General features: G+C 52.2%; 2 protein-coding genes across 2 annotated transcripts; both read right to left on the bottom strand.

The window, feature by feature from the left end:
• Nucleotides 1–1,982: 1,982 nt before the first annotated feature.
• Nucleotides 1,983–8,251, bottom strand: CDX2 (caudal type homeobox 2; the record flags this gene model as incomplete). Its single annotated transcript, XM_080798832.1, has 3 exons — nt 1,983–2,246; nt 3,889–4,034; nt 7,711–8,251. The coding sequence occupies 3 exons, from the start codon at nt 8,249–8,251 to the stop codon at nt 1,983–1,985; spliced, it is 951 nt and encodes a 316-aa protein (XP_080654958.1).
• A 7,743-nt stretch (nt 8,252–15,994) lies between these two features.
• On the bottom strand, nt 15,995–26,635 carry URAD (ureidoimidazoline (2-oxo-4-hydroxy-4-carboxy-5-) decarboxylase). Its single transcript, XM_080798456.1, has 2 exons — nt 26,415–26,635; nt 15,995–17,182 (listed from the first exon to the last, which is right to left on the bottom strand). The coding sequence occupies exons 1-2, from the start codon at nt 26,596–26,598 to the stop codon at nt 16,842–16,844; spliced, it is 525 nt and encodes a 174-aa protein (XP_080654582.1). The 5' UTR covers nt 26,599–26,635; the 3' UTR covers nt 15,995–16,841.
• Nucleotides 26,636–27,087: the final 452 nt, after the last annotated feature.

Raw genomic sequence — 27,087 nt, 5'->3', positions numbered from 1 at the left:
CTCTCCAGCCAGCTCTGAGCCGGGCGCCCGCGGGCCCGGCCACCAGGGGCCCTTTCTCAATCCCGGAGTGGAATGCCACCTCGAAGGGCCGCAGAGCCGGGGACGTGCTGCAGGCGCTGTTTAGGTCTCGCTGCTTTGCTCTTCCTCCCGAGCCCTCGGGGCCACCTCCTGCCTCTGCTGAGGCCGTGATTACGGCTCGAAGGTGCTTGTGGGAAGACGGACACCGAGAGTAAAGCCCTTTCCCCACGCCCCGCCTGCCAGAGCGCCCAGCTCGGCGGCTTCCAGGACCCCAAACCTCAAGGGCAGCAGCCCGGTGCCAGTGGATCTGCTAGATAACAAGCAATTACCACTAAAACGGTCTCCTTATAATGGTTCTTGAATTCTTTGCGGAGTGCGGGAAGGGGGCGTGAGTGTGGGGCAAGGGAGGCAGTTTCGCAACACACGGCAAGGAGTGGAGACCGACAAGGGCTCATAGAAATGCCCTGTTGATTCACAGAAGACTATATTCCTGGAAATGTTCCCTTGAGAGAACAGAAAATACAACATTTTTACTAAATGCTTCTGTTTAACTAGTTGGATTGTGGGACATCCCTCGGGTGAAGGAAATCAGTGAGGAAGGGGATGTCTGCAACCGCATCAATGTGCATTTGATGAGATGTCAGGAGGGGACTCTCTCACCACCACCACCACCCCATAATTCTCCACAGCTTGGAAGCAGCTGACCATTCAGATGTACATTTAGCCCAAAGCCACCCCAGGAGAACCACACATTCCACAATCCAAGATTGGGCTCAGGCTTGGGGGCAGGGAAGGTCTTAGAACCTGCTCCCTCAGGCTTCTGACGCTCTGGGGTAAAATGAGTTTATCCAGATAACCTTCTCCACCCCCTCCCTGGTTTTTCTAATACTAACTCGCAAGTAGACATTTCATTTCTTAAAAAAATAATAATAATAATTCCAGATAAAATCTGAGGATGATAAATACAGACTCTGAAATCTGGAAAGCTCATTTATCTCTCTCTCTCTCTCTCTTTTTTCTTTTTAGAAAAAAATTCAACTGTGTTCAAATACCCCCCACTTCCCTTCACCGTATCACTTCTCTCCCCATGGAATCAGAAGGCTTTTTAAATGCTGGCTTGGATGTTATACAGACCAACAACCCAAACAGCAGCAACAACAACAAAAACTCCCCTTTCTCATCAGCCCCAAGATTGTGAAAATGACAGGAAGTCCAGGTTGGCTCTGGCATTTATAGCACTGACATACATTCAGCCCAGAGAAGCTCTGGTGACAGGCTTTCTAAACAAGGCCCTGTCCCGGGCCCTCTTGTCAGGCCTGGAGCCCCATAACCACGCCCCTCACACCATACAGCAGCACATACACCACTCAAGCCTTTCCTGGTCTGGGCAGGGAAGAGAAGAAAGACAAAGACCTGGGGGTTCTGCAGTCTTTGGTAGGTCCAGGTTTCTATCTTAGCTGCCTCTGACTTTTGCAGTTAAAGCTTGCCTGCTCTGAGGCAGGAGGGACCAGCTGGCCCTTGAATGGCTAGGAGTAGGCAGTAGCCATCTTGGCTACAAGCGCTGGCGTTCCTCCTGAGTTCCTCTCTCCCCTCGGCTTCAATCAGAGGTGTGTCCCGCAGATTCTGGAGGCCAAGATCTGCGGAGGTGGGGGCTGACAGCCTGTCTGTTTAGTCAGTCCAGGCCAGGCTTCTGCCAGTACTAAGTGAAGCCCCGGTAGTCACATTCCATCTCCTCGCTGGCAGAAAGTCAGACCAGCAGAAGTCCAAATCTGGGAGAATGTCTTCGTGGAGGCCTCCAACCCCACTTGTCCTTACTCCCGGCCCCCATTTTTCCTCTGAGAGCTAGGTAAGTTGGTGTACATTTGTGGTTGGGAGGGAAGGGGGTCTCTCCTGAGGATTCTAGCAGAGTCTATGCTCCTCGTGGCTCAGCCCGGAATCGCTCTGCTGCTGCAGGCCACTGGAGGTCACTGGGTGACAGTGGGGTTTAATACCCCTGCCGCTGGCCCCAGAACCCCAGGGACGGAGCCAGGCACTGAGCCTTGCAGGGCAGACACAGGACTCAGGGGCTCCGGGACGCTTCTCAGAGGGCCTGGCTGCGGCTGGGGGGGCTGTGGGGCAGGTGGTGGGCCTTGCGGGGGCGGTGGCTGCTGCTGCTGCTGCTGCTGCTGCAACTTCTTCTTGTTGATTTTCCTTTCCTTGGCTCTGCGGTTCTGAAACCAAATTTTAACCTAGAAATGGAAGATGGAGAAAAACAGAGGGTGGTGAACGAGCCGATGTAGGGGGTTAAGAAACTGGTCCTCAGCCCCAGCGGCCGAATCTCCCTCTCCAGCTACAGAAGGGCCCTCTCGAACTCAGGGACCCCCAGACCTTCTCCCAGCCTTTCATCCGAGAGCTCGGGACCGCCCAGCGCTGGAGCCCTCCCCGAGCCCAGTACAGCCTCAGGAGAGAAGAGCCTTCCTCCTTCCTTGCTCGCCACGTTTCGTTCCAAAGCAGCCTTTATCTACAGCTTTACTGGAAGAGTTCAGAGTCTCAGAACCAAGGAAAACAGAAACTGCAGAGTCTTTTCCACAACAAGCAAGAGAAGACCAGCATGAATATAGTTCAAAATGCCAGCCTTTGGACTCTCAAAATTAAACTGAAATGTAGTATTCTTCACCTTAAAGCTGATAATGAGATTTAAAAGAGAGAGAGAGAGAGAGAGAGAAATTTGTCCATTTATTTGAGAGAGAGAGAGAGAGAGAGAGGACATGCAAGTACGTGGGGGGAGGGGCAAAAGGAGAGGGGGAGAGAGTCCCAAGTAGACTCCATGCGGGTTGCAGAGCCCCACATGGGGCTGGATCACACAACCACAACCTGAGCCAAAACCAAGAACCTGAGATGCTTAACTGACTGTGTGACCCAGGCGCCCCCTGAGAACGAGATTCAGTGTGCAGCTTCACGGCAGTGGATTCCGCCCTTTTCTAGACCATATAGAGTGTTTGTGAGTCAAGCCTCACTCTAGTTTTCATGGGCCTTAAAAAAAAAAAGATTTTATTTATTTATTTGACAGAGAGAGAGATCACAAGTAGGCAGGGAGGCAGGCACGGGGCAGGGAGTAGGCTCCCCGCTGAGCAGAGAGCCTGATGCGGGGCTCCATCCCAAGATCATGATCTGAGCCTAAGGCAGAGGCTTTAACCCACTGAGCCACCCAGGAGCCCTGGGATTGGGGTCTTATATTAATTTTTCCCCAGGTATGGTACTGGGCACAAAGAAAAAAGTTCTTTAAGTCTTCTTTCACCAAAATAGAATTCTGGATTAAACTACTACTCATATTTTTTTTTCTTGCACCTTCCAGGTCCCGGAAAATAGGAGAAAAAGAATCAAAACCCAAAAAAGACAACTAGAGGTGGAAGGAATCTTTTCTAAAAGCATTTGGAAGGAAATACTCTCTATCCTCCTGCTTTATTTATTTATTTACTTACTTACCTACTTACTTATTATTTTTTTAAAGATTTTATTTATTATTTGACAGAGAGAGAGATACAGTGAGAGAGGGAACACAAGTAGGGAACACAAGTAGGAGCAGGAGAGGGAGAAGCGGACTCCCTGGGATCAGGGCCTGAGCCAAAGGCAGACGATCAATGACTGAGCCACCCAGGAGCCCCTACTTACTTATTTTAAGTAAGCTCTACACCCACTGTGGGGCTTGAACTCAACAACCGGGAGATCAAGAGCTGCCAGCCGGCGCCCCTCTATCCTCCCGCTTTAATCTGCTCACAGAACTAGGTGGATTCTGGGGGCTGGCTTCTAACTCTGCCTGAGGAACCCCCCGCCCCCACCCTCCACCCGCAGCCAGTGACCAGGCCCTGGAGGGAGCAAGACGGTTCCCACCTGCCTCTCGGAGAGTCCCAGTGTGGCGGCCAGCTCGGCTTTCCTCCGGATGGTGATGTAACGACTGTAGTGAAACTCCTTCTCCAGCTCCAGCCGCTGGTGATCCGTGTACACCACACGGTATTTGTCTTTCGTCCTGGTTTTCACTGAAGAGGAAGGAGAAGTTAGAGCTGAGAACTGCAAAGCGGCCCATCAGTCATGGGTAATGACAAACCTCCCTAACCCAAGGGCCATTTCTCTTCCTCCACCGCCCCGGGGGGCCAGGGTTTGGCTGGTTCCTGCCGGGCCTGACAAGACCCCCCAGGGGGTCCTGAGGGGAGGGTACGAGCCTATCCAAGACAACTAAACTAACCTTGAGGTTAAGTGGTTTTTAAAAATGAAGAAAAACTAAAACCTCATTCACACACGATAACAGAACCCAACCACCCTTCTGGTAAACCAAATACAGTACTGGAGCACGCTAGGCCCAAAGGCAAAGGGGGCAGGATGGAATCTCCAGAGTCCTGGGAGTATTCAGATTTTCAGGCATGTGGGAGATGGAAGCCCACCCTGAAAACAGCTGGGGGTGTGGGTATGTGCTGGTGGCAATGTTACTTTCTGTTAGCTTTATTAAAAGTGGAAAGAGGAGTGCCTGGGTGGCTCAGCCTTAAATGGCTACCTTCAGCTCAGGTCGTCATCCCAGAGTCCTGGGATCGAGCCCCACATCAGGCTCCCTGCTCAGCAGAGAGCCTGCTTCTCCCTCTCCCCCTCCCCCTGCTTGTGTTCCCTCTTTCACTGTGTCTCTCTCTGTCAAATAAAGAAATAAAATCTTTAAAAAAAAAAAAGTGGAAAGAGGGGGAGGTGTGCAGGAACTGACAGTTTCTCTCAAGTCACCAGAAACTTCTCCCAGGCACACAAGGCCCATCTGGTGGAATTCTGAGCTGGGGTCTGGCAGGCAGAAAACCCTCCCCCCAGCTCCAGGGAACACTGTCTACCTGGCTGAACTGGTTTGGCATTTGGCACTTTTTCTTTTTTAATCCCCCATTTATTTCTGCTACAAACTCTGCCAGAGCTATCCAGACCAGTGATCTATGCTCATTGGATTGAGTCAACATATTAAACCTCAGATTGATTGTTTTGCTGAAGGGCCTTGACAAATAGTGCCGTCGCGGTTGGAGCGGGTCCGAGCCTGGCGTCTGCACCGGGTCTGTCGTGGGTCAGTCGTTGGTAGAGTCCCCCACCCCCGGCCGGGAGCTCTTCCCTCCTGGTTGGCCCCAGGTTCAGGTCTTCCTGCAGCCCAACAGGTTCAGTCGCCCGGTGCCCAGTCCTCCAGGAAGATCTAAAGGGTCTGGGAGTTTCTTGGAGGTGTTTAATGCCCCGCAGGCCTACTTTGTTCAGGTAAAAACCCTTTGCAAACCACAACAAAAGCGCCCTGGGAAGATACAGGCCGGATCAGAGGGAGCTCCCCCGAGCCGCTGAAAGGGGAACACAGTCGCAAACAATGCAGGACAAGGCGATCTTATCAAAGAAAAGCCCTTTCAATGCCTTAATAACAACCGCATTCTGTTTGAATTACCACTACTGAGCAAATGGCGGTCCCGGCTTTCATCCCCCTCCCCGCCAGGCGCATTAACATAAACACGGCCCGGCAGGCGCATTTGAATGGCGCAGCGGCCCCGACCCCGCGGCTGCTAAGAAAGTAAAGGGAACTAACACGTTCCGAGAGCTTTCGGAGGGCGCGTTTACACGCGTTGCCGCCTCAAACCCACTCGAAGCTGCCAGAGGTAGTCGCCCCATTTTACAGATGAGGAAACTGAGAGTCGGACGAGGTCACGCAGGGAGTATCAGGCGCGGCTGACACTGCAGCCGGGTTGGAGCCTAAAGGGCACCTCCGGGACTTGGGAGCAGGGCGCAGAAAACGTTCTCTGAGCTGAACATCTCAGCAGCGGTGTTTGCCTTGGGGTGTTTGGGATCGGCTTTGTTCCAGTGCTCCCCTTTCAGTATCCAGGATGCGCCGGGAGCGCGGTGACCCGGACCCCTGTGCGCTCTGCGGCTCGCGCCCCAAGGGCCTTGGAGGCGCCCCGCACCCCCTGGGAACCAAGGAGGGGGCTGGAGGAGGGGAGAGATGAGAGGGACTTGTGAGAATTCATTATTGACTGCGAAAGTCACCACCCTCTTTCCGGGCCCTAAAAGAGACAATGGCAGGGCTGGGAAGGTGTATATCAAAGCGGGCCGGGCCGAGGACCAGCCCCCTAGCCCCTTGACAGATGATGCTCCGCAGAGGAGTCGGGCACTGGCCCGCGGGCCTCGGCCTCCCGACATTAACATCACAAGGGCGCCCGGCGCCGACTGCGGCCTTGCCACCTCTGCGCGGGACATCACAGCGGCCTCTCATCTGCTGACCCCGCGGCCTGGGCTCCTGCGGCTCCCCTCCCTCTCCCCCTCCCGGGCCGGGCCCTGCGGCCGCTCTCCCCGGACGAACCAAAGGGCTCCCTTAGGTCCCCCGGTCGCTGCCAGTTGCGCCCCAGCCGGCTCCGTAAGAGAGAGCCTTCTCCGAGACGGCGCACCGTTCAGACGAGGGCGCCTCCTCTTGGGGAAGGGACCTAGCCGAGGCTTCGAGGCTGGCCCTGTGGCCTTCTCCGTGGGCGGCCGCATTTCCTACCCGGCATGTGCCCAGTGACGCAAATACCGATGCCCAGAGACAGCCCCCAACGACTTCTCTGATTTATACGGCAGTAATTGGCTATAAACCTCTGCAAAGTGGCCATAACCTGCAAGAGGACAAGGCTGGGCCAGAAAGAAGGAAAGAGAAAAAAGCGGAAGTGCAGAGGGCTAGGAAGACTTCAAGGAGTGCAAAGGGGAGGCCAACAGGACTTTCTCCCACCACACCTATTCGCACTTCCTTCCCACTTTGACACACATCCCAATACCAGAAGGGGCAGACCCAGAACTAATGAGCCCCCACAATCGGGCAAACCTAGGACGTCTGCAGAGACATCTCCTGAGTGAGCTTCTTGAACATAGGCGCATGTGAACACACGTACACATACACCACCCCCCCAACCCTGGAAAGGAAGGGTGGGGAGAAATGATCCCTGTCTGGAGCAGAAGCTGAATGCTCACCAAGGATTCCCTCCCCCCTCCGAAGACACAGGAGGACTCCCATGACTTCTTGCCCCTAGCCCCCCAGCTTCTGAATCTTTGCAAATCAAAGGTTCAATGAGGGGACGCCCTCCTTTCCGCTTAGTTCCTGGGGCCTTTCCTGCAACTGCAGCTTTGCCCCACGTCTTCCTACTCGCCCTAGCTCTTGAGATCCCTTGAATCGGCCCGAATGGTCGAACCTGGTCCCGAGCACAGCCTCGCAGCCCTCCTGGTCCCCCCAGGCCACCATTCTTCTCGAGTGGCTCCGTGGCGTGGAAAGAAATGCTCTAAAGCCCGGCCGATGGAGTGCAAGGCTCCCTTTCCCCCGCGGCCCGAAGCCGCGCACCCGGTGCTCACGGTGGCAAGTGGAGGAGGACGCGCTCCTGCACCGCCTGCTCCGCCGACATTCCTGGGAGCGCCCCCAGAGCGTTGGGATGGTACGAAAGAAGGACCGCTGGAGGGAGGAAGGTTCTCTTCTGCGCTAAACGGAACGCGGACTGAGAGACCAAAATATCCACTCCCGCCCCCACCTCCTGCCAGCCCAGGTACAGTAGAGAAGCCCCGCAGTCGAGGCCCCCTGAATTAGTCTCCCGCCCCGGCCCTCGGGGCGCGGAGCCCCTAGACAGCTCTGGACGCCTCGGTCCGCCCTGGACATGCGGCCCGCCCAGCAGCCACCTCCTGTGGGGCGCCACCACCGCCTACCTTGGCTTCCGAGGGACGGCTGCGCAGGTTTCCGCATCCACTCGCACAGGTTCCGCCGCTGGCCGCCGGGGGACAGCTGCTCGGCGGCGGCGGTAGCGGCGGGCCCCGGAGGGCCGGGGTTGAGTGTCTGCAGCAACCCCGAGGCGCAGGAAGGCGCGGCGGCCGGGTGGTGCGGGTGGTGGTGCGGGTGGTGGTGAGGGTGGTAGTCGGCGGGGCTGCTGTAGCCCATGGCGGCGGCCGGGGAGCCCCCGTTGAGGCCGTGGGCTACGGCGTTGGCGGCGGCCGCGGCGCCCCCCGGCGCGTAGCCGTTCCAGTCCTCTCGGAGCGGGGCCCCGTAGGCGGCGGGCCAGGACGGCCCCGGGGACTGCGCGCTGTCCAAGTTCGCGGCCGCGGCGGCCGCAGCCGCCACATGGTAGCCGCCGTAGTCCGGGTACTGCGGGGGACTGACGAAGTTCTGCGGGGCTAGGTTGAGGCCGCCAGAGTGGCGCACGGAGCTGGGGTACATGCTCACGTCCTTGTCCAGGAGGTAGCTCACGTACATGGTGGCGAGGGCCCGACAGCAGACCTCACCATGCTGCCTGGGGACCGACGCTGGACGCTGCCGGAGGGCGCGAAGGGGAAGGGGCGAGGCGGGGTGAGGAGAACGGCGGCCGGCTGCGCCCCAGCCCGCGGAGCTCCGCTGGCTCCTCGCGGCGCTTCTGCCTCTGAGGCGGTCCCTCCCTCTGGCCTGCCTCCTCCCTCCTCCCTTTCTTCCTTCTTTCCTCCCACCTCCTTCCCACTGGGCTGCAGAGGCGGGGAAGACCCGCCACAGGCTGGAGTGCGGAGCCCCAGGCCTGCGGCCTTTCGTGATTAACGAGTGTTTACAAGACTCTATTAGTAATGACACAGACACCAATGGCTGGAGACGTCGAGGCGCAGCGCGCACCCTGCGCACAACCCCCCGAAACACGATTTGCATTTTAAAAGATAAGGGGAGGGGGGAGCTCCAGAGACCCGATCACAGCTAAATATTCAAACCTTTATTGTTAAGAGCTTCCTCCTTCCAACCTGGTGCACTTTAACCTCCAATCACAGGTTCAAAGAATGAAATCAAGAGACTTGCAAAAGAGAGGGGGGAAAGAGCTATCTTGGTGGGAATCTGGGCTTGGAGACTGAGTAGTAGCGTGTATGCATTTGCGGGGTGGAAGCGGGGGTGGGGGCGCATCACAAGCTCCTTTTATACCAAAGAGAAAAGAAAAGGGAAGCCATTACTTTGATGACAACGTTTTTGACCAACCCGGGAGAAGACGAGCTAAGCCCTAAGAGATGGGCCAGTTCCTGTCTTCCCTGAGCTTCTGGCCATTAGGACTCCGAGCCCCAAACAACTGTCACTGCTAATCGGTTATTCTCTTACCCCATGGAAAATCCTGCCTCTCGCAGGACATAAATTATGACCCTAGCTTCAGGCTGCATCTCGGAGTTCATCTCACATTTGGGATTTAAGTTAAATTAAGGCAATTAGTTTTTTAAAAAGCATTTATATTCAAAACAGTCCAACCGAGGAGCCTGTGGTAGAAGTCAGACTAGTGGAGGGCAGTAATGGGGGGGGGGCAAAATGGGGTTGCTAGAGTGCTGGAAAAGTTCTGGGTTCCTGAGCAGGGTGTTGGTGACACAGCATGTTGTCTGTGAAGATTCAGCGAACCTACAGGTACATGTTTATTTTACTGAAATCAGCGGCTAAAAATCAAGGGAAAAAGAGCCAGAATGTGTACCCTAGGTATATGTCATATAATCACACCTTTGTCTTAAAAACACTTTCTGCTTTACAAAGTAAAACATTATACGAGGAAAATTGTCTTTCGTCTCCAGAAGATGGGAAGGGAACCCGGGCTGTTCCTAATGATTGCTTCTGAACAACTCCGAGTAGGGAAGAGTTGAGAAAGTCTCCTCCTTGGTTTTGAAGCACTGTGTCAAGGGGCTCGGTGGCGCCTGTGGGGACCTGTGTTGCGAGGCCTGGATCGGGAACTGCCCCGACGGGAGAGCAAGAACGATGAGGTCCGTCTTGCGCACGCGCCCATCTGGGTTTAGCCACCGCAGGGAGAGGACCCGCGGTAGTCTTCCAGCCCTTCTCTCCAGGCCCAGCCAGTGCTGCCAGACTAGGATCTGAGGATCGCAGCGGCCGAGTCCACGGCCTGGGCAGGACCTCTGGGTGGCCTTGAACGGCTCTCGGAACCAGCTCATCTCCAGAGCTGCACTTGTCGGTTCTCATTGTCAAGCGCTCTCTGGTATTTGTCACTTCACCTTCTCATCTCTGGAACCCTTTTTCCAGCGCTCTTTATCTCCCTTGATCCTCACATCTCCCGAGATGGGGAACAAAGCTGGTGTTGGCCTCTCCATTTTACAGATGACACCCACCAAAGCTGCAGACTGGAGAGAGGCCAGGTCCAAGGAGGATCTGAACTAGCCCAGGCCTGTGGGATCTCCTGCTTGCTGGTGCCTCCGGGCCTTTGCCTTTCCTAAGGAAGATGGTTAAAAATCAGGGCTCAGTGGAGGGTCAGAGAGCTGAGCACTCAAGAGGTGGGAGGCAGGAGCAGGTTCTCCATGTGGACCTTCCCACCTGGACCAGACAGCTGAGTGTCACTGGACCTCTCAAGAAATAAAATAGGAAGTACATCGCATATTATGCATATGTATATATGTATACGTATAAATATATTACAGAACCCAAATCATTGAGCTGGGGGACAGGGGGAGAAAGGGGGAGTCTATAATCCTGATGAGAATGGGCTGAGAATGTGGGAGGTTACATGGTGGGCATTGCAGACTTTTGATCTACCAAACATCTCCCTCCCCTTCCTGGAGACACAATTCCTCTTTCTGTCCCCCACAACCCCCTCCCCAGCCTCGAGCTGTGGAAGCCGAGGCCCAGGCTCAAGCCTGTGTCTTCGGAATGTGGGCATTCTTTGGAACAATCACTTTATTGGGGACAGCCATTCCCTCCGCCCTGCAGTGGCCACTTCCTGCGTTTTTATGGCTCGGCCGCCAGCCGCTGGCTAATTGTCCCGGTTTTCCAGCTGTGTCTCTGTGCTCTGCCCCCGAGAAAGGGTTCTGGCCTGCCCGCCCAAATGCTTTGGGAGCAGCCAGGGTTGCTCTGGCCCCAGGGGTCACGCCAGGCCCCAGTGCTGGCTGGACCACAGGTAAATCTGAGGCGCATTTGGGTTGCAAGTGCTGGAGAAAGGAAATCATAGTGAAAAAGCAATCAGTTTTCTTCATGGAAAATGGGCCTTCAGGCAGAAGCTTGTACCCCCCACCCCTCCCCGCCCCTGCCCCCAAGGTCCTGGATCTAGGCTGTTTGGTGAGGGTAAGGAGCCTCTACTGATGTCCTTGGACAAGCTCCTCAGATGGGAAATGTCCCTTCACATCCAGTTGCCCTCTCAAACAAGAGGCCCATGTGGGCCCCCGAGTGGTAGGGCGGCAGGAACAGTCAGAGAGCATTGGAAGGTGGCTGGCGGCTGAGAAGGAAGCTTGCATGTGTCTTTTTGTCATGATGGCTTAGCTTCTGGTGGGTCTTTGTCAGGTGCCTACCCTCTGGAGGCCTGCTCTAGATGGGACTCTGCCAGCCTTTGGGTGCAGATGTGGGCCCTGGGAGGATGTTGGCATCACCTGCACAAAGCCCCAGGGGAAAGATTTCTCAGTCCTGGACCCAAGGTGCTTGGCAGCTTTCTTAGAACCATGAGGCCTGAGCTGAGAACTGCCTGGGACAGTCGTCCCCAACTTCTCTGCTCAAGGTTCCTTTCCAACCAGTACCTCTGATCTCCAACCAGCTGTCCCACCAGAGAAGCCTTCAGCAGATCGCTCTGGAGGAGGCACTGGTGGTAAGCTAGAGGCTGGGGTTGGGCTGAAGCAGAATGTGACCCCTTGGAACCAGAGCTAAAGCAAGCTTTTAAGGGTAGGAGAGGGTGGGAAGAAAGAGACCCAGGTAAATAAAGCATCAGGAATACTACAGAGCCGCCACAACTCAGTTATCAAAGGGACGTCTCTTTGTTGCTAACATCGTAAAGGCCATTCGACATTCCTTGGAGAGGGTCAGGGCTTCCAGAATTCTGGCTGGTGGCAAGGGCAGGGGCGCCGGGCGGGGGTGGGGCAGGGGAGTGTGAGGCACAGGAAGGGGCGGGCTGCTCCTCTAGGCAGATGGGACACTCCTTGAATCCACAGATCATTGACAGGACTCTCTCCCTGCTCAAAGGTCCCCAGTGTTTGCTCCAGCTTGGGGGACCCTCCTTTCCCCTATATTTGTAGCTCCTGAAAACTGGGGCACCTATGATCCTTGTAACCCGGATAGGGCAGGCCATCTCTGCCCACCTTAGCATGCTGATCTACTTTTGGAATCCCGTTCAGATCTAGGGAATTATCCAAATAGTGCAACATTTCTGTTCTCCCTCTCCCCATAGGGAACCCTCACCCTGCATTGACCTGGATTCCCGGCATAATTAAGGAAGAGTGGGAAAGAAGAGAATGTGGTTTGATACAATTGGTCAGCTTGGCAATCTACATTGCTGCGGAGATGTCTACTTAATTTGGTGCTTAAGGAGTTCTTCAGCCATTGCACCCAATCGGCAATCCCCCTGCACAAAGAAAGGCTCAATAATGGGTGGTTTGACCACAACACCCCCTCCACCCTGCCTGTCACGGCCCACTCAGCTAACATCTCTGGGAAGGAAATCGAAGGAAATCGATGGCAGTGTCCTTTCTGTGGGGCGTCCCCAGAGTCCATTGCCTGCTCAGTCCCATCAGGCCACAATGGATCCCCAACGTGTTCATTCTGAACAACAGGGAGGGCCTCAGCTGTCCACAGCTGCCCAGGCTTCCCTCACAAGAGCAGATGTCCCCTGCTCCCCTCAGAGTTGAGAATACTTCCCCACCCACCCTCTGCGGAAAACTGAGTGTCTGGGCTTTTCTACCTGAGGAAAAGTTCCTGAATTTGTGGGAGGTCTTTAGTGGACTAGAGTTTTACCACTCAGGGGAGAGGGGGCAGGAGCGTGGGGGAAATCCACTGCCTTATTTGTCTCACAGAGGAATCCATGGCTTTCTTATCCAAGGCAAGCAATTTACAGTTTTCATTATGCTCTTCTATCCGTATTCTTAAAGCCAGGAGATTTAGGAAAAGAAAGAGCCTCAAGGGAGAGGGTGATATTTGGGTACAGAAATCCAATTTTGCTCATTGGGCGAATATTATGAAAATAAGTGATGGTGGCCTGTTTTCATTCTTTCTTCTGAAATTAGAGTCTGTGGTCAGTGTGGAGTTATTGTATAACCCACTCTCGTTCCGTGTGATGGATGAGCACTGAGAATGATTTAAAGTCCCTCAAGGGAGGGCCTTGGGGTCTCACCCCTGGAGAAAAACCCTTGATGCTGAGGAGAATCGAGCTCCCGGGCCAGCAGCAGCTAAACGTTATCACTTGGTCTTGACGTGGAAGGCCTTCAGTTACCATTTGTTCACTCACAACGTCTGTGCCTAGAGTGACCTTTGCTTATCATATGAAAATATGTTCCGAGGAAGCCCTACACAGTAGTCTTTATGAGGCTGAGGGAAGGGGCTCAGATAAGGTTCAGCTCTCCTTGAGTCACTGGGAAGCTACTCACCCTGGAGGGGAGACAGGGGACTTACTGTTTGTGCCACACTTCCACTTTATAGGGGAGAAATCCGAGGCTCAGAGAGGTTGGGCAACTTTTCCAAGGTCACACAGCTAGCTGTTCCAGTCACTAAAACTAAATGAGCTACTATAGGTACATTGGAACCCATTAGACTCTGTACAGATGTTAATTATTACTAAGGTTGCTGGTGCCACCCTGGAAACACAAAACCAACTAGACGACTCCCGGAATCCAAACTCCCCACTCCCACTCCCCACCCCCCACACCAAATACTACCAGAACAATCAGGTTCTGCTGTTGCAACATTTCGGACTACTTCCCACATCCCACTTATTTCTCTTTTATTCTCTCTTTCACAGGCACCTGCTAACTGCTGTTTATTAGTTTATTGAATGGTGAATTTTCCATAAATTCCATCCCAAGTTTTTCACCAGTTACCAAAGAAGGTCTCCATCTACTCATGTCCTACAGTACATACTTTCTAAAAAGAGCTCTTTATTTTTGAACTGGAATTGACATCCTGAGGCTGATCTCCGGAAGTATGCCAAATTTAAAATGAATAAAGAAATTTATGCAAAGAAATTGTCTTGTCTTTTTCCCCCCTTCCCTTCTTCCCATGCCCGTGTCCGTGGAGATCTTTTGGACACACAGACCAAAAAGCCGGCGTCTCTGGGCAAATGAAAACAGACCCCTCCCCAATTTGGTTTCTCAGTTACACATGTGAATGCCAAGCTGGGATTGTGCTCGTGGATTCCTAGTGGAAGCGCTCTCAGTCTTTTTGCTCAGAGCACACGCTGGGTTGGGGTTGGACATTTTAAGAGGGGCGTTAAAATTGGCAAAGCAGTACCAGCACCTGGGAAGGGAGTGTGCTTGGAAGGGCTGCGGGGTTAGGGGACTGAAAGCAGCTCCTCGCCTTCCAACTATTTTTTGCATTGCTATTGTGTTCGTGTGTTAACGAATTAGTAAGTAAAATATTAAATTATCCACCCTAGAATCTGCACCAACAACTCTGGAACCCCAGATGCCAAACGTGCTCAGGCCACCCTGCCGTCTGCGCTGGTACACACACACACACACACACACACACACGAAGGCCTCAGACAGTGGCCCCCAGTCTCAGCCATCCGGGTTGGTCTCCCGCCTCTTGCGCAGGGCAGCACGGAAACGTAAAAAATGTCTCCGCCAGGCCAAGGCCAGCACAAGCCCAGGGCGTGTTGCTGTGTGAGTCCACAGAAAACTGCTCTCCCAGACTTTGGCAGCCACAGGTGACCCGCTCCCGCAAGAGCCGGCCTCGGGCTCTTTGCTCCTACTGGAGAAAAAAAAAGCCAGAACTGCCAGTTGTATTTGCCAGGGCCCTTGCCCACCTGGCGCCCACGTCCCGCGTCCTGCATCTGCCTGCAAGGCTACAAGTGCTCAGGAGTCTTGGCCAGAGGAACCCCTCAGCTTCCACCTCCCAACTCCTTTCAGGGGCGGATCCAGGGTCTCCCCCCACGGAACTTCCTCCTGCAGAAAGAAACAATTTCGGAAAAGCTTTGAAATGTAACTGTGTGACTGAGGACACCCAGGTCGAGCCAGCCCAAGAGGTCCAGATCTCCTGGGCACTCCGTCTACAATTGTAGCTGGAAGTGTCGTCCCCCCACCCTCCAAGCCTGGCAGTCTCAGGTCGAGCACATTTACAGGGGCAATCCAGACTCTGCAGTAGGGTCCATCTATCTAAGCAGGACTTATCCTAGGGTTGGACAGGGTGGCTTGAATATAGTGGATTAGTGTGTCTCAGACCCAGCCTGTGGCACTTGTATCCTAGGCCCCCAAGTTACCCATCTAAAGTGAAGCAGGATTCTAGCCCCAGGCCTAAGGGGCCCGCTGTGGTCTTGGGGTCCTAGAGCACAGGAACTGAGTCATCAAGTTACCTTTGTAGTGTACACCTGGTGCTCTTGCTTCTGGAGGAGAAGGCCTCTGGCACAGGCCCAGGCCAGCCAGGCCCTGGCATTAATCTATAGGGATGTGGGTAGCCACAGCTCACTGCCCTGGCACCCCCACCTAGCCCCGTCACCAGCTTCAGCCTTCCCCCCTTACCGTGAGCAGAGAACACCTGTGCGGTGGGAAAGAGGGGAAGGAGGTTCCCTGTTTGAAATACCTGGTGTGGTCAGAGCTTCTTTCTGTGGGATTCAGCCCCCCAACCAAGGTGTGGCCACACTGCTTTTTGTGAAAAGAAGGTTTTCTTGCTGCTGTTGCTGCTGCTACCCTGGGCCTGGGATGGTCCCTAATGGAGGTTCCAGTCTTCAAAAGGGCCTTCACTTCTTACCACGTCTGCATCTAGGAGGACAGGTATGGCTTGTTTCTCCTGTGCCAACAGAAACTTCAGCGGTGTTGTTGGGGTCAGACAAACCTTCCAGTGTGTGGGGAGAACCCACGCTCCCCAGAGAGAGAGAATGTGTGAGATGAACCCCTTCTGCATGAGTGGACATTCTGGCTCTCAGGCCAGACAGCTGTGGAGCCCCAGGGTTGGTAACCTCCCCAGAAACGGCCTACGCGGGCCAGAAAGATCGCGATGGGCACCATTTTCCTCCATTACCTGCTTTATCAGCGCGGTGGGAGGGTGGTTTCACCTCCACCTTGGGGAACAGAATATCCAGCACTACTCAGTGAGTAAATTGTTAAATTATTATTATTTATTTTTTTATTAACTTTTTAATGACCGATGGCTCTCCCGGGGCAGCCTGAAGTTCTGACGACCCAACCCTCAAGGGACTACCTTTGGGAGAGTCGGGGGTGGAGGGACGACCTCTAGAAGAGGCGGGGAGGCCGCCTGCCCCTGACTTTCAGGCCGGTCCAGCTTGGAGACACCGCCACTCCCACCCCTCTTTCAAGAGTGCCTGTGGCAGCTACTCCGCCTGCCCCCACGGGGCGCCTTCCCAACGGTGGCCCGTCGCGAGGCTCCCATCCGCCGAAGAACCCCCCACCCGCGGCTTGCCGGGCGCTGAGGACCCAAATCAGTACTTCGCTCTCCTCGGCCGGGCTCCCGGCTCCCGTAGGCGCCCCAGAGGGAGAAAACTACTTCTGCTCACATGTTAATGTCGGTACGGCAAAAGAGGTGGGAAAGAAAAAACAAACAAAGCGCTGTGGAATAAAAAGATGCCTTTTCCTCCCGTTTTGCTTTGCAGCTCGGGCTTAGCGGGAGAGGATGCGGACCCAACAAGAGCTGGATAAGCGCTTTGGAATCCACAAAGGCTGGTGGTGTCAACGGGCTGCAAAGGGAGTGAAGAATTGAAGCAGTGAGCTGGATAAATCGGGGCCAAAGCACGAACCTCTACAGAGATTTTGGCAAAGCGTGCGCGTGTGGGTGGGTGGACAAAAGGGCTCATTATTCGTGCGGTGGCTTCAGCTCTCCCCTCCCTCTGCGCGCGTGTTGGACGCCGTTCCCGGCCCGCGCCAGCCTCCTGTCCCCGCGCGTCCGGACGTGCGCCCCGGGTCCCGGGCTCGCGCGGCCTCTACAGTCAGATTTGCTCCGCGCCCAGGAGGTCGGCGAGACGCAGGTGGCCGATCTTCTTCACCTCGCCCAGGGCGGTGCGCAGCTCCTGCGCCGGCGGGCAGTGCAGCCGGCGCGCCAGCTCCCGAGGCACGGCCGCCCTGTCGCTCAGGCGCGCTGCGAGCACGAAGGGGAAGCCGAAGCGCGCGCGGTACTGCGCGTTGAGCTCCGCCAGCCGGAGCCGCTCGTCCGCGTCCAGGCTCGTCAGGCCCGCGCCTCTCTGCTCCCGCTGCGACTCGGCGGTGAGCGTGCCCCGCTGCAGCTCGCGGCCCGCCAGGTCTGGGTGGCAGCGCAGGATGCCCTCTTGGCCTGCAGGGAAGCACAGACACGCGGCGGGAACACGTTACCACGCGCGGCGGAGAGGGCGCACTGGGCTGCGGGCCGCCCGAGCCCGGCCGCCTGCCCCGCCCGAAGAGGGCATCGCCAGGGAAGCCGGGTCTTCAGGAGGTGACGAAGGGCAGCAAGGGGTGTCCTGGAAGTGCAGGGGTGTCCACGGCCACCGCCCCTCAAACACGTCCCGAACCTTGCGCCCCTCTGTCCCAGCTTCAGGGGCCCCGGCCTGGACCCAGGGGCGGGGCGGGAAGTGACAAGTTTGTCCTTTGAGACCTTGGGGCAAGAAGAGCGGAGGGGAGAGGCCCCTGGGGCTCGGAATTTACGACTTGCTCCGGAGGGAGCAGGGACGCGATAAGGAGACCGAGCATTTCGTATCTTTTCAAAGTCCTTTGCTCTCAAGGGGGCTTTGATGTCTCAGAGGGCCGGACACGAGGGCATGAAGACTTCCTGCAAAAGCCACAGAATGGGTTTCGTTCTGTTCCAAAGGAGAAGGGCGGGGAGGGTCCAGAGGGATAACATCCACGGGGCTTGGCAAATAAATGTCCAGGATTTTGTGATCCTAAGTGTGAGTTTTGGGCTTCTGGAATCAAGCATCCAAAGAGGCTTACAGATGATTAAGTGTAAAGAAACCCATTTCCAGCCGGAATTCCACAGCCCTTTGAATGAAAGTGACTTTCTTCCTTTTAGGAAAATAACAGCCACTCATCACCCACCCTGCCTGAGGCTCTTTCCCCTTCTCCAGCTGTAGGTTCCAAAGACACTGCAGACTACCTTGGAGTTTTCTTGGGAGGTAGTTTCTCATAATCTCCTAGGCCTAAAATTGGAAATCCCTGGTGATTGATACCTGAGATTTTAAATCCGAATCCAGGGAGTTTCCCTGAGCCCCGGCCAGCCATTTTGCTTAGCTCTCTAGAGAAAGAATTCGAATGGTCAAGGCTGGGCAGGATTTCAGATATGGTAAGCAGACAGCCATACTCTGTACAATAAGGGTAATGACATCTAACTTGCAGAGGAGCTGTGAACATTAGAGACAATTCATTTCACTAAAACACAGTGCCTGGGTCCCTGGGTGGCTCAGCGGGTTAAGCCTCTGCCTTCGGCTCAGGTCATGATCTCAGGGTCCTGGGATCCAGGCTCGCATCGGGCTCTCTGCTCAGTGGGGAGCCTGCTTCCCTGCTCTCTATCTGCCTATCTCTATCCTTACTTGGTGATCTCTCTTTATTTAAATGTGATCTCTCTTTATTTAAATTTAAATGTGATCTCTTTTATTTAAATAAATAAAATCTTTAAAAACCAAACAAACGGTGCCTAATGCTAGCAAACATTCAATAAACAGCCATTATTACAAGTCGTAGTAAACACTGTAACGGGACTGTGGTGCAGTTGGGAGTATCTGACTGTGGCCCTGGGATTAGCCATGAGCTCCGTTGGAAAGGAAGATCATTTAAAACTTGCTTTAGTTACAGCATAAACCTCCCAGTACTCAAACCTGGTAGTTTCTGCTCAATTAAATGATGATTGGGATGGCACCACCTAACTCTTAGACAGTGGCCAGGTAGGGATAACTGGGGGGTGGGGTGGGGACATCTGTATTTAAGAGAGCATTCAGTGAAAGTTCCGATGGGAGTAGGTGACCTACCCAAGGTCACTTAGTAGCTCAAATGCCAGGCGATTTGGGGGCACTGGCTGCCCCTACGAGGCTAAGGGGCGCTTATTTAAACGAAACTTGTGTCGCCAATTCTCCCATCTTTATAACAGCACTGTTTTAAACCCCCTCTCAGGAGCCCTGTCCCCGGGGCGCTGCAAATGCCAGATGCTTCTTTTCCATTTCCTGCGTCCAGCCCGGTCCGGGTGGGGCGAAAATGAAGGTGTTAAATTCCCTACCTGCACTCCCGGCCCCAAACCCTGGCCCTGGAGCTTGGCTGTGCCCAGCGGACACCTGCCACGCAGAATCTACTCCGCACCCACCCAGGCCTGGGCCCGGCAAAAAGCCGGCTGGGAATGGGGAAACAGAGTCGTGGGTGGCTCTGCAAGTCCGGACCCTGAGGGCTCCCCCTGGCTCTCCCTCCTTGCATATTCAGGTTTTCAAAGCAGCCTGTAGACGGTGGGGCCGTGTGTGTGTGCGTGTTGGGGGGGGGGTCTGGCTGAGAGCCAGTCTTCTCACCGACTCCCCTTCTCTCAGCTTCCCTTCCCCCCCTTATTTCTTATTCTCTAGAGACCTAACTGGAGCTTGGGGGAAGTAGTTAGCTATTGGGTGGCGCCCGCATGGGAGTCCTTCCCCAGCAGACTCCCCTAGCTGACCATGGAGCAGAGAGAGGTAGAGGTGCAGCGGGGCTGGTCCCTCTTTCCTTTTCGCTTTCACACCCCGCTTCTCACGCCCCTGGGTTCGATTCCCCTCTTGAAAATGCCACCTGGGGTTAATGTTTGCCCAGGATCTAGCCTGTGTTTTACACTGTTTGCGGGGAGGAGTGGGAGAAGAGGAGAGAAGGGAGGCCCAGAAAAGGGCAGAGCAAAGAGAAGAAGAAAACACACGCGCGCGCGCGCACACACACACACGGAGCTGCAGATAAAGAGAAAGGTACAGGGAGTCCCTTAGAGGATGGCAGCTCAGAAAAAAAGGGAACCTGATCCCATCCAACCAAAGACTCCCCCTTTATTGCCCCACACCACTGACCCCATGAGCACTCTCCCCACCCCCGTTGGGGTGGGCGGGCCCAGCTCAGTGGAGTAGCCTGTGCTTCTCAGGACCATGTCAATGCTGCCTAATCTTCAGTCTTTCTTAAAATCCGACTGCCTGTGCCACTGGCTTGTCACACGTATGTAGACATGTATTATTTGCTATGACCACAAGTCACGAATCTTTGCATCTAGGAGAGTTCCTGGCGCAGAGCTTATTCTATTTCAACAGAACGGCGCAGGCAATGGTGGCCACTGCGGAAGAGGTAATTGGTTTAGAACCCCATTCCAGTCCACCAGAGTCCCTACATCAGTAGGAACTAGTGTGTTCTCCCTCCTGGTACGATGGATCATCTGTCCCTTCTGTTGTGTTACTGAAGCCAGCCCTGCTTTTCTTTCTCCCTCCCTCCCTCCCTTCCTTCCTTCCTTCCTAAAAAGATTTTATTTGACAGAGACACAGCGAGAGAGGGAATACAAGCAGGGGGAGTGGGAGAAGGAGAAGCAGGCCTCCCGCTGAGCAAGGAGCCCGATGTGGGGCTCGATCCCAGGACCCTGGGATCATGACCTGAGCCAAAGACAAAGGACTAAGCCACCCAGGCACCACCAAGCCCTACTTTTCATCTCAAGACACCAATTTCAAACATCCATTTCTCCTCCCCACCCCATGCTCTGTTGTCCTCATCAACAAACATGCCTTAGAATCACCCATTCCATCAAGAAAATTAAAACCCACCTTTGATTCCCTATTGTCCTCTAGTTTCTTTCTATACCGCTGCTCCTCCTTACAATGAACTCCTCAAAGGAATTGTCTACTCAGTGTTCCCCGCTTTCTCACCTCCTATTTCACGTTCATTCTGCTAAGCTTTTAGCCCCGCCCACTAGCCAATACACACTCATCAGAGTCACAGATGATGGACATCTTGCCCAAGTCCCATGACCAGTGCCCGGTCTTCTTCCTCAGCCTCTGGAGAGAATGTCACATGCTTGTTCCTCTCTCCTTCTTAAAAGATTACCAGCGCTTGCCTCCTTTCTTCGCTGGTTCTTGCTTTGCCAGATCACTAACACGGCAGTACCCCAGGACTCAGTACTTACCTGTCTTCCCTTCTGTATTTACACTGATGCCCAGATGTTCTCACTGGGTTCCGTATCTTTAAATATCATCAGTTTTGGGTGTTTTTTTTTTTTTAAGGATTTCATTTCTTTATTTGAGAGAGAGAGAGGGAGAGAGGGAGAGAAAGAGGTAGGGGGAGGGGCAGACACAGAGAGAGAAGCAGGCTCCCCGCTAAGCAGGGAGCCCACCAGCAGGAATGCCCTCAGTTTTGTTTTGTTTTTAACGACACCCAGATCTAGTCCAGCCTACAGCCTGCCAATGAGTTCCTGTGTTATAGTTCATAGGGACACTCAGTATTTTCATTGGGATGATTATTAGGCACCGCAGACATAACAAGCTCCCATTTTCTACCTCGTCTTCTCAATTGTAAAGTTTTCCCTATTGTAGAAAACAACACCACTGCCCATCCAGTTACTCAGACTAAAAATTTAAGTTACCCTTAATTTCTCTTTGCTTTTGAACTGTCTTCCTCCCAAATCCATTAAAAAAAAAAAAAACTATTGAGGGGCGATTGGGTAGTGAAGTCGTTTAAACCTCTGCAGGCTCTTGGTTTCAGCTCAGGTCCTGGTCTCTGGGTCCTGAAATACAGCAGCCCCCCACCCCATCAGGTCCCACCCTCAGTGGGGAGTCTGCCTGAGAGTCCCTCTCCCTCTGCCCCTCCCCCCATCCACTCTCTTTCAAAAATAAATAAATACACGTTTAAAAAACCTGCAAATCTAACTCTAAAATGTATTCCGAGAACCCAGTCACATCTCTCCATCTCTCCTGCTCCAAACTTAGTCCAAATAAGCATCTCCCCTCACTTTTACCACCTCCTCAGTCCCTCTACCCGACCTCTCTTTCCTTATCTCTCCACTTTTCACTATTCCCCCCACACTGTGGGCTTTCTGTGCTCCCGAAATGCCAAAAGTTTTAAGTTCCTTTTCTCAGATGGCCTTCTCCTGGATCTTAGACTGCTTCCTTCTCATCTTTCAGTCTTAAACTCAAATCTCACTTCCTAAGAAAGACCTCTTTTATTACATATTTTTTCTAATAGTTCCTAGAATGTGAAATTATCTCACTTATTCATGTTAATCCTGTCTCTCTTTACTAGAATGTAAACTCATTGAAGGTAGGCACTTGTCTTGTTCACTGCTCTGTCCCCAATGCCTGGTACAATTCCTGGGGCACAGTGGGCACCTGACCAACACATCACTCTCAGGAAGGAGTGCTATATGTTTTTTTGATTGAACACCCTTTAATAGTCTCTTCTAAGCACCTTATAATCTGCATTTCAGAGAATTATGAGTATCTTTCTTATTCATTCAACAACTATGAAATATATATTAAGTAATAAATTATGGAACAATTGCAATTTTGAAATGTTACAAGGAGATACACGATTAACCCTATGTTATGAGAGGGTTTGTTTCCTCTTTGATTTTTAACACAAATCAATACTGAATTGGTTTGTTATTGGCTGTGTGTGTTTGTGTGTGTGTGAGGGTGTGTGTGTATGGGTAGGTGTTTCAACCATCTTCCATTTACTTTTGCCGTGCCCCTTGTCTGGAAATCAGGGACTGATTGGCTCTGAGTACTTTGCCAATTGATGCTGGAGCTGAATATTAATCCTGGCCTGCCACCTACTGACCAATAATCATCATAGTGCAATGGAAATAGATTGTCAACCTTGGTTTACTCTAGAAACAAGATTGTCATTTCCGCTAATGGTAGGCGGTTTTCTTCCTTCCTTCCTTTCTTTCTTTCTCTTTCTTTCTTTCTTTCTTTCTTTCTTTCAGATTTTATTTATTTGACAGAGATCACAAGTAAGCAGAGAGGTGGGGGTGGGGAGCAGGCTTCCTGCTGAGCAAAGAGCCCAATGCGGGGCTTGATCCCAGGACCCTGAGACCATGACCTGAGCTGAAGGCAGAGGCTTAACGCACTGAGCCACCTAGGTGCCCCATAGACAGTTTCCTTAGATCATGTATAAAACAAAGTCTTGACCAAGTAGATTACCATATCCCGAACTTTTCTTTAAGGTGTCTTTTACCTTTAGGATTCGAAGACTATCACACCCAGTTTGTTCCCAACCATGCAAAGATTAAAGCTAGACTAGCCAGTAAATCCTATTTTATTTGCTTTTTTAAACAGCTGAACATAGCATCTGGGACATCGGGCATTAATGTTAATTGAATAAATTACTAAATGAATAGACGTAACCGCTAGAAGATGGGAAGATGGTTGAAACACCAACCCATACACACACACCCTTCTAGGCTGTTCCTCCCTGATTCTCTAAAAATGCTGCAAAAGGGGCACCTGGATGGCTCAGTGGGTTAAGCCTCTGCCTTCTGCTCGGGTCATGATCTCAGGGTCCTGGGACTGAGCCCCACATCGGGCTCTCTGCTCGGTGGGGAGCCTGCCTCTCCCTCTCTCTCTCTGTCTGCCTCTCTGACTACTTGTGATCTCTGTCTGTCAAATAAATAAATAAAATCTTTAAAAAAATGCTGCAAAAGCTGTTGGGTTGACTATCAGCATTCTGAATTCCAGTTCTGCCACCTTCTAGTTGTGTGTTCTTTTGATCAAGTTATTTAATCTCTCTGTGCCTCAGTTTTCATCTGTAAAATGGGTATAATAATAATACTTGCTTTATAAGATTGTTACAAGGAATCAATGAGTTGACAAATGCAAAGTGCTGAGAAAAGTGCCTGAAACACACCAATAGTAAGGGTCAAATGCATTGTAGCTATTGTTATTATTAGTTGCTTATCTAACAACATCAGCAGCAGCAACCTCATCAGTGTGACCACCCACACTGCATTAAAGCTCTGCTCCCAGCTGCCTGAGAGAGTTTGGACGCTGGCTTAGGGCTGAGAAGCAGCCCACAGGGAAGTCCCTCCACAGAATGATGCCTAGTCCAGAAGCAAACAACCCTCCAGTTCCCTCTAGGCATTTTGTCCCACTGACTTGCCACTAAAGTCACTCCAGGGAAAATGTGTGGGGACGGGATAATACCAGGAACCGTCATCTTTGAAAATCATTTCATGATCTCACCTTCTAAATCATTTCATGCATTTAAATCTTTATTAAGTCCCAGTATCCTATTCACTGAATGATGTAAGATTCTGACACTGGCTGGAATACACAGTTCCTGTTGAGTTAGGGGAAGGATCAAAAACAAGCCTCGGGAGGGAGGGAGTGAACGCCAATCCCCAAATCCCTCTTTGCTCAGGATTGTGATTGGATTTAACCTTAACTAGACCTTTTTTTTTTTTTTAAGATTTTATTATTTATTTGACACAGAGAGACAGCAAAAGAGGGAATACAGCAGGGGGAGTGGGAGAGAGAGAAGCAGGCTTCCTGCAGAGTAGGGAGCCTAATGTGGGGCTCCATCCCAGGACCCTGGGATCATGACCTGAGCCGAAGGCAGGTGCTTAACGACTGAGCCACACAGGCGTCCCTTAACCAGACCTTACCCAGAACGTCTGCTCAAACCTATCAGGGTGACTGCTGGTGGGAAAGAAGACAGAAATAGGGAAGTTTTAATTTTATTATCTAAGTTTCTGGCACAGTAAACTCTAAATAAATGTCGAGTAACTGGTTAAACCAGTGAATACTGGATTTAAATTATCCATGTAATACCTTCCCTCCCAGCCCCATCACCCAGCCCCATCATCCCTTGTGTATTAAGACAGATAATGGGGTTTTTCTCCTTTTTATTTCTAACGTGATAGAAAAAAATGCCATTCATAAGGCATTCACACCCTTTAAAAATTCTTTCCCTCTGGCCTAGAAGGCTTTCATTTGACCCACATTTTCCTGTCAGACATTTTGAACACGGGTTCTGGTGAACATGGTGAACGTGAACATGGGTTCTTGCTCTTTCCAGTTTACTCTGCAGGCTGTGGGCTGACAAGGGGAACCCCTTCCCTCCCAAGCCAGGGCTGACCATTCCAGTGAGACATCAGTCACAAGGCTCTGGTGTCCATCAGCCTCACTAATGTCTGAGCCCAGTGGCGGAGCTGAGAAAGGCCCTGAGAACTGGGTGACTGCCAACATAGTCCTGACATTTCTGTCAGTTTGATTTTCTAACACCTTCCTCCCCTCTTGCTAAATGTGCCTAACATAAATTAAAATGAGTTCCTTCTTTGGGAGACATTCATCTGACAATTGGAAACCATCCTGAATGTCAAACTCTGGATGGATAGGCAAGAGTCTGTTTCTTGGCCTTGTAATGGTGGAGAAGAGAGCGGCCATTCTCCCCACAACCCCTCCACACACAGACCAGATCTCTGTAGAAGGCCCCTCTGTGAAGGCAGCCCTTGCCCCTCATCTCCCTTCAGGCTTTTCTGAAGATACAGGACAGCCCAGTAAGCGGGCTCTAATCCTGGGCCTCTGAATCTTTGTGAGGCCATGTGTCATTCTGAGTCACCTGGGGTTTGACTAAACCTCAACCCCCACCTCTCCTCATCCCACACCCAGAAGTGTCTCCTTTTCTCTCTCTACCCAGAGGAAATCAACAATTTCTTTCCCTTTCTCCAGAGGAATTCCTTCAGATTTTTGTCTTTTCCCCTTCACTCCCTCAGGGAGTTGCTGATCTGAATGAGTTTACTTTCCTTGGTAGTCCAGTCCAAACTGGCCCTTTCTGGTAAAAATGTCAGCCATCTGCTCCTTCCCCTGGGCTCCCGAGATATTCTGATACTGTGCTGTCTCCTCTCCTGCATACAGGACATTCCCAAAGTGAACACACTTGGCTAAGAGAGGGTGGGCCCTCCGCCTGACCTTTGGCCTCTGAGCGACTGTGAGGCCTGAGGAAACAAGTGCCTGTTCCTCTTCCCTCTTGACCTCATAGCTTTAATATTTAACAGCTCCTTTACGTGAGCCAACATATGTCTCTTTTTCTGAAAATTTAATATAACTTAATTTTTTAAAAAATAGACTCCATGCCCAGTGTGGAGCCCAACAAGGGGCTGGAACTCATGACCCTGAGATCACAACCTGAGCTGAGACCAACATACGTCTTTAATTCCACTTTTGGCCTAATACCTTGCAAGTAAGTATCTGACTCCCATTTACTAAGTCTGAGGAAAGTAAACCTTACAATAAAAAATGCTGATCAATATATCAGCCATAAGCAACTAGGCTGAAACATCTAATAATATTTTGAGGGGCACCTGGGCGGCTCAGTGGGTCTGAGCCTCTGCCTTCAGCTCAGGTCATGATCTCGGGGTCCTGAGATCAGCCCTGCATCAGGTTCTCTGCTTAGCAGGGAGCCTGCTTCTCCCTCTCTCTCTGCCTGCCTCTCTGCCTACTTGTGATCTTTCCCTCTGTCAAAATAAATAAATAAAATCTTTAAAAAAATTTAAAAAGATAAAAATATTTTGATAAGCATATTTGAAATCCCTTTGTGGAGATTCTCGGTGTCTAATGCTGAAGCCTTACCTGACTGCGGAAGGCCGTCAATAAAGGCAAAGAAGTGCTTCTCTAAATCTTCCAAGTTGGAGAATGGGCGCTGGGACCAAACAGCAGCGGCAATCAGAGGACACCTCTCAATGACATTCCCAAACACATCCACAAATTCCCCAAAGTCCATGGAGTTGACCTTCTCAATGTCCATTGCTTGCATTCAACCCGAGGCCGCAGAACGGCAGCTCCCCTCTTGAAAGCGAGTGACCCTGGCTCTGCTCGCCAGCTTATATTTGCTGAATGCGCAAGCTTTTTTTTTTTTTTAAATGCAACACCAGCTTGGCATGTTTTGAATGCCTCTGGCAGGAGCAGATCCACAATCCTTGTGTAATGAGCAAACTGAGGCTAAGGTTCTAATCCGGGGAGCAGAGATCTCTATATGGGAAATGTTTCTCACCAAATTGTTCCCACCAAGCTGGGAGGGACCCTATTTCACTGTGGGCATTCAAGCCAGAGACACTTTTGGTGTCATTAATATTTTAATGTCAAGGGTATCCCAGGAAGTTTTGTCTGATAACTCAAAGACAGGTCGCAAGTCCACCTGCCTAACGTGTGATTTCCCATCTGTTGCTGCTAGAGAGTTCGGGTTGTGTGTTTTATCTTTTCTCTGTATCTCAGATGCTTAACATGACAGGTACTTCATGAATGC

The sequence above is a fragment of the Martes martes genome (genome assembly GCF_963455335.1).
Source record: "Martes martes genome assembly, chromosome: 3".
Taxonomy (NCBI): Eukaryota; Metazoa; Chordata; class Mammalia; order Carnivora; family Mustelidae; genus Martes; species Martes martes.
This window is presented reverse-complemented; position numbering and strand designations above follow the sequence as displayed.

Excerpts from the sequence above, each read along its gene's own strand:
- URAD (XM_080798456.1), bottom strand. The coding sequence starts at position 26,598 with ATGCAAGCAATGGACATTGAGAAGGTCAACTCCATGGACTTTGGGGAA. Across the intron at positions 17,183-26,414 it reads TGACGGCCTTCCGCAGTCAG|GCCAAGAGGGCATCCTGCGC; the intron begins GTAAGGCTTCAG and ends GCTTCCCTGCAG.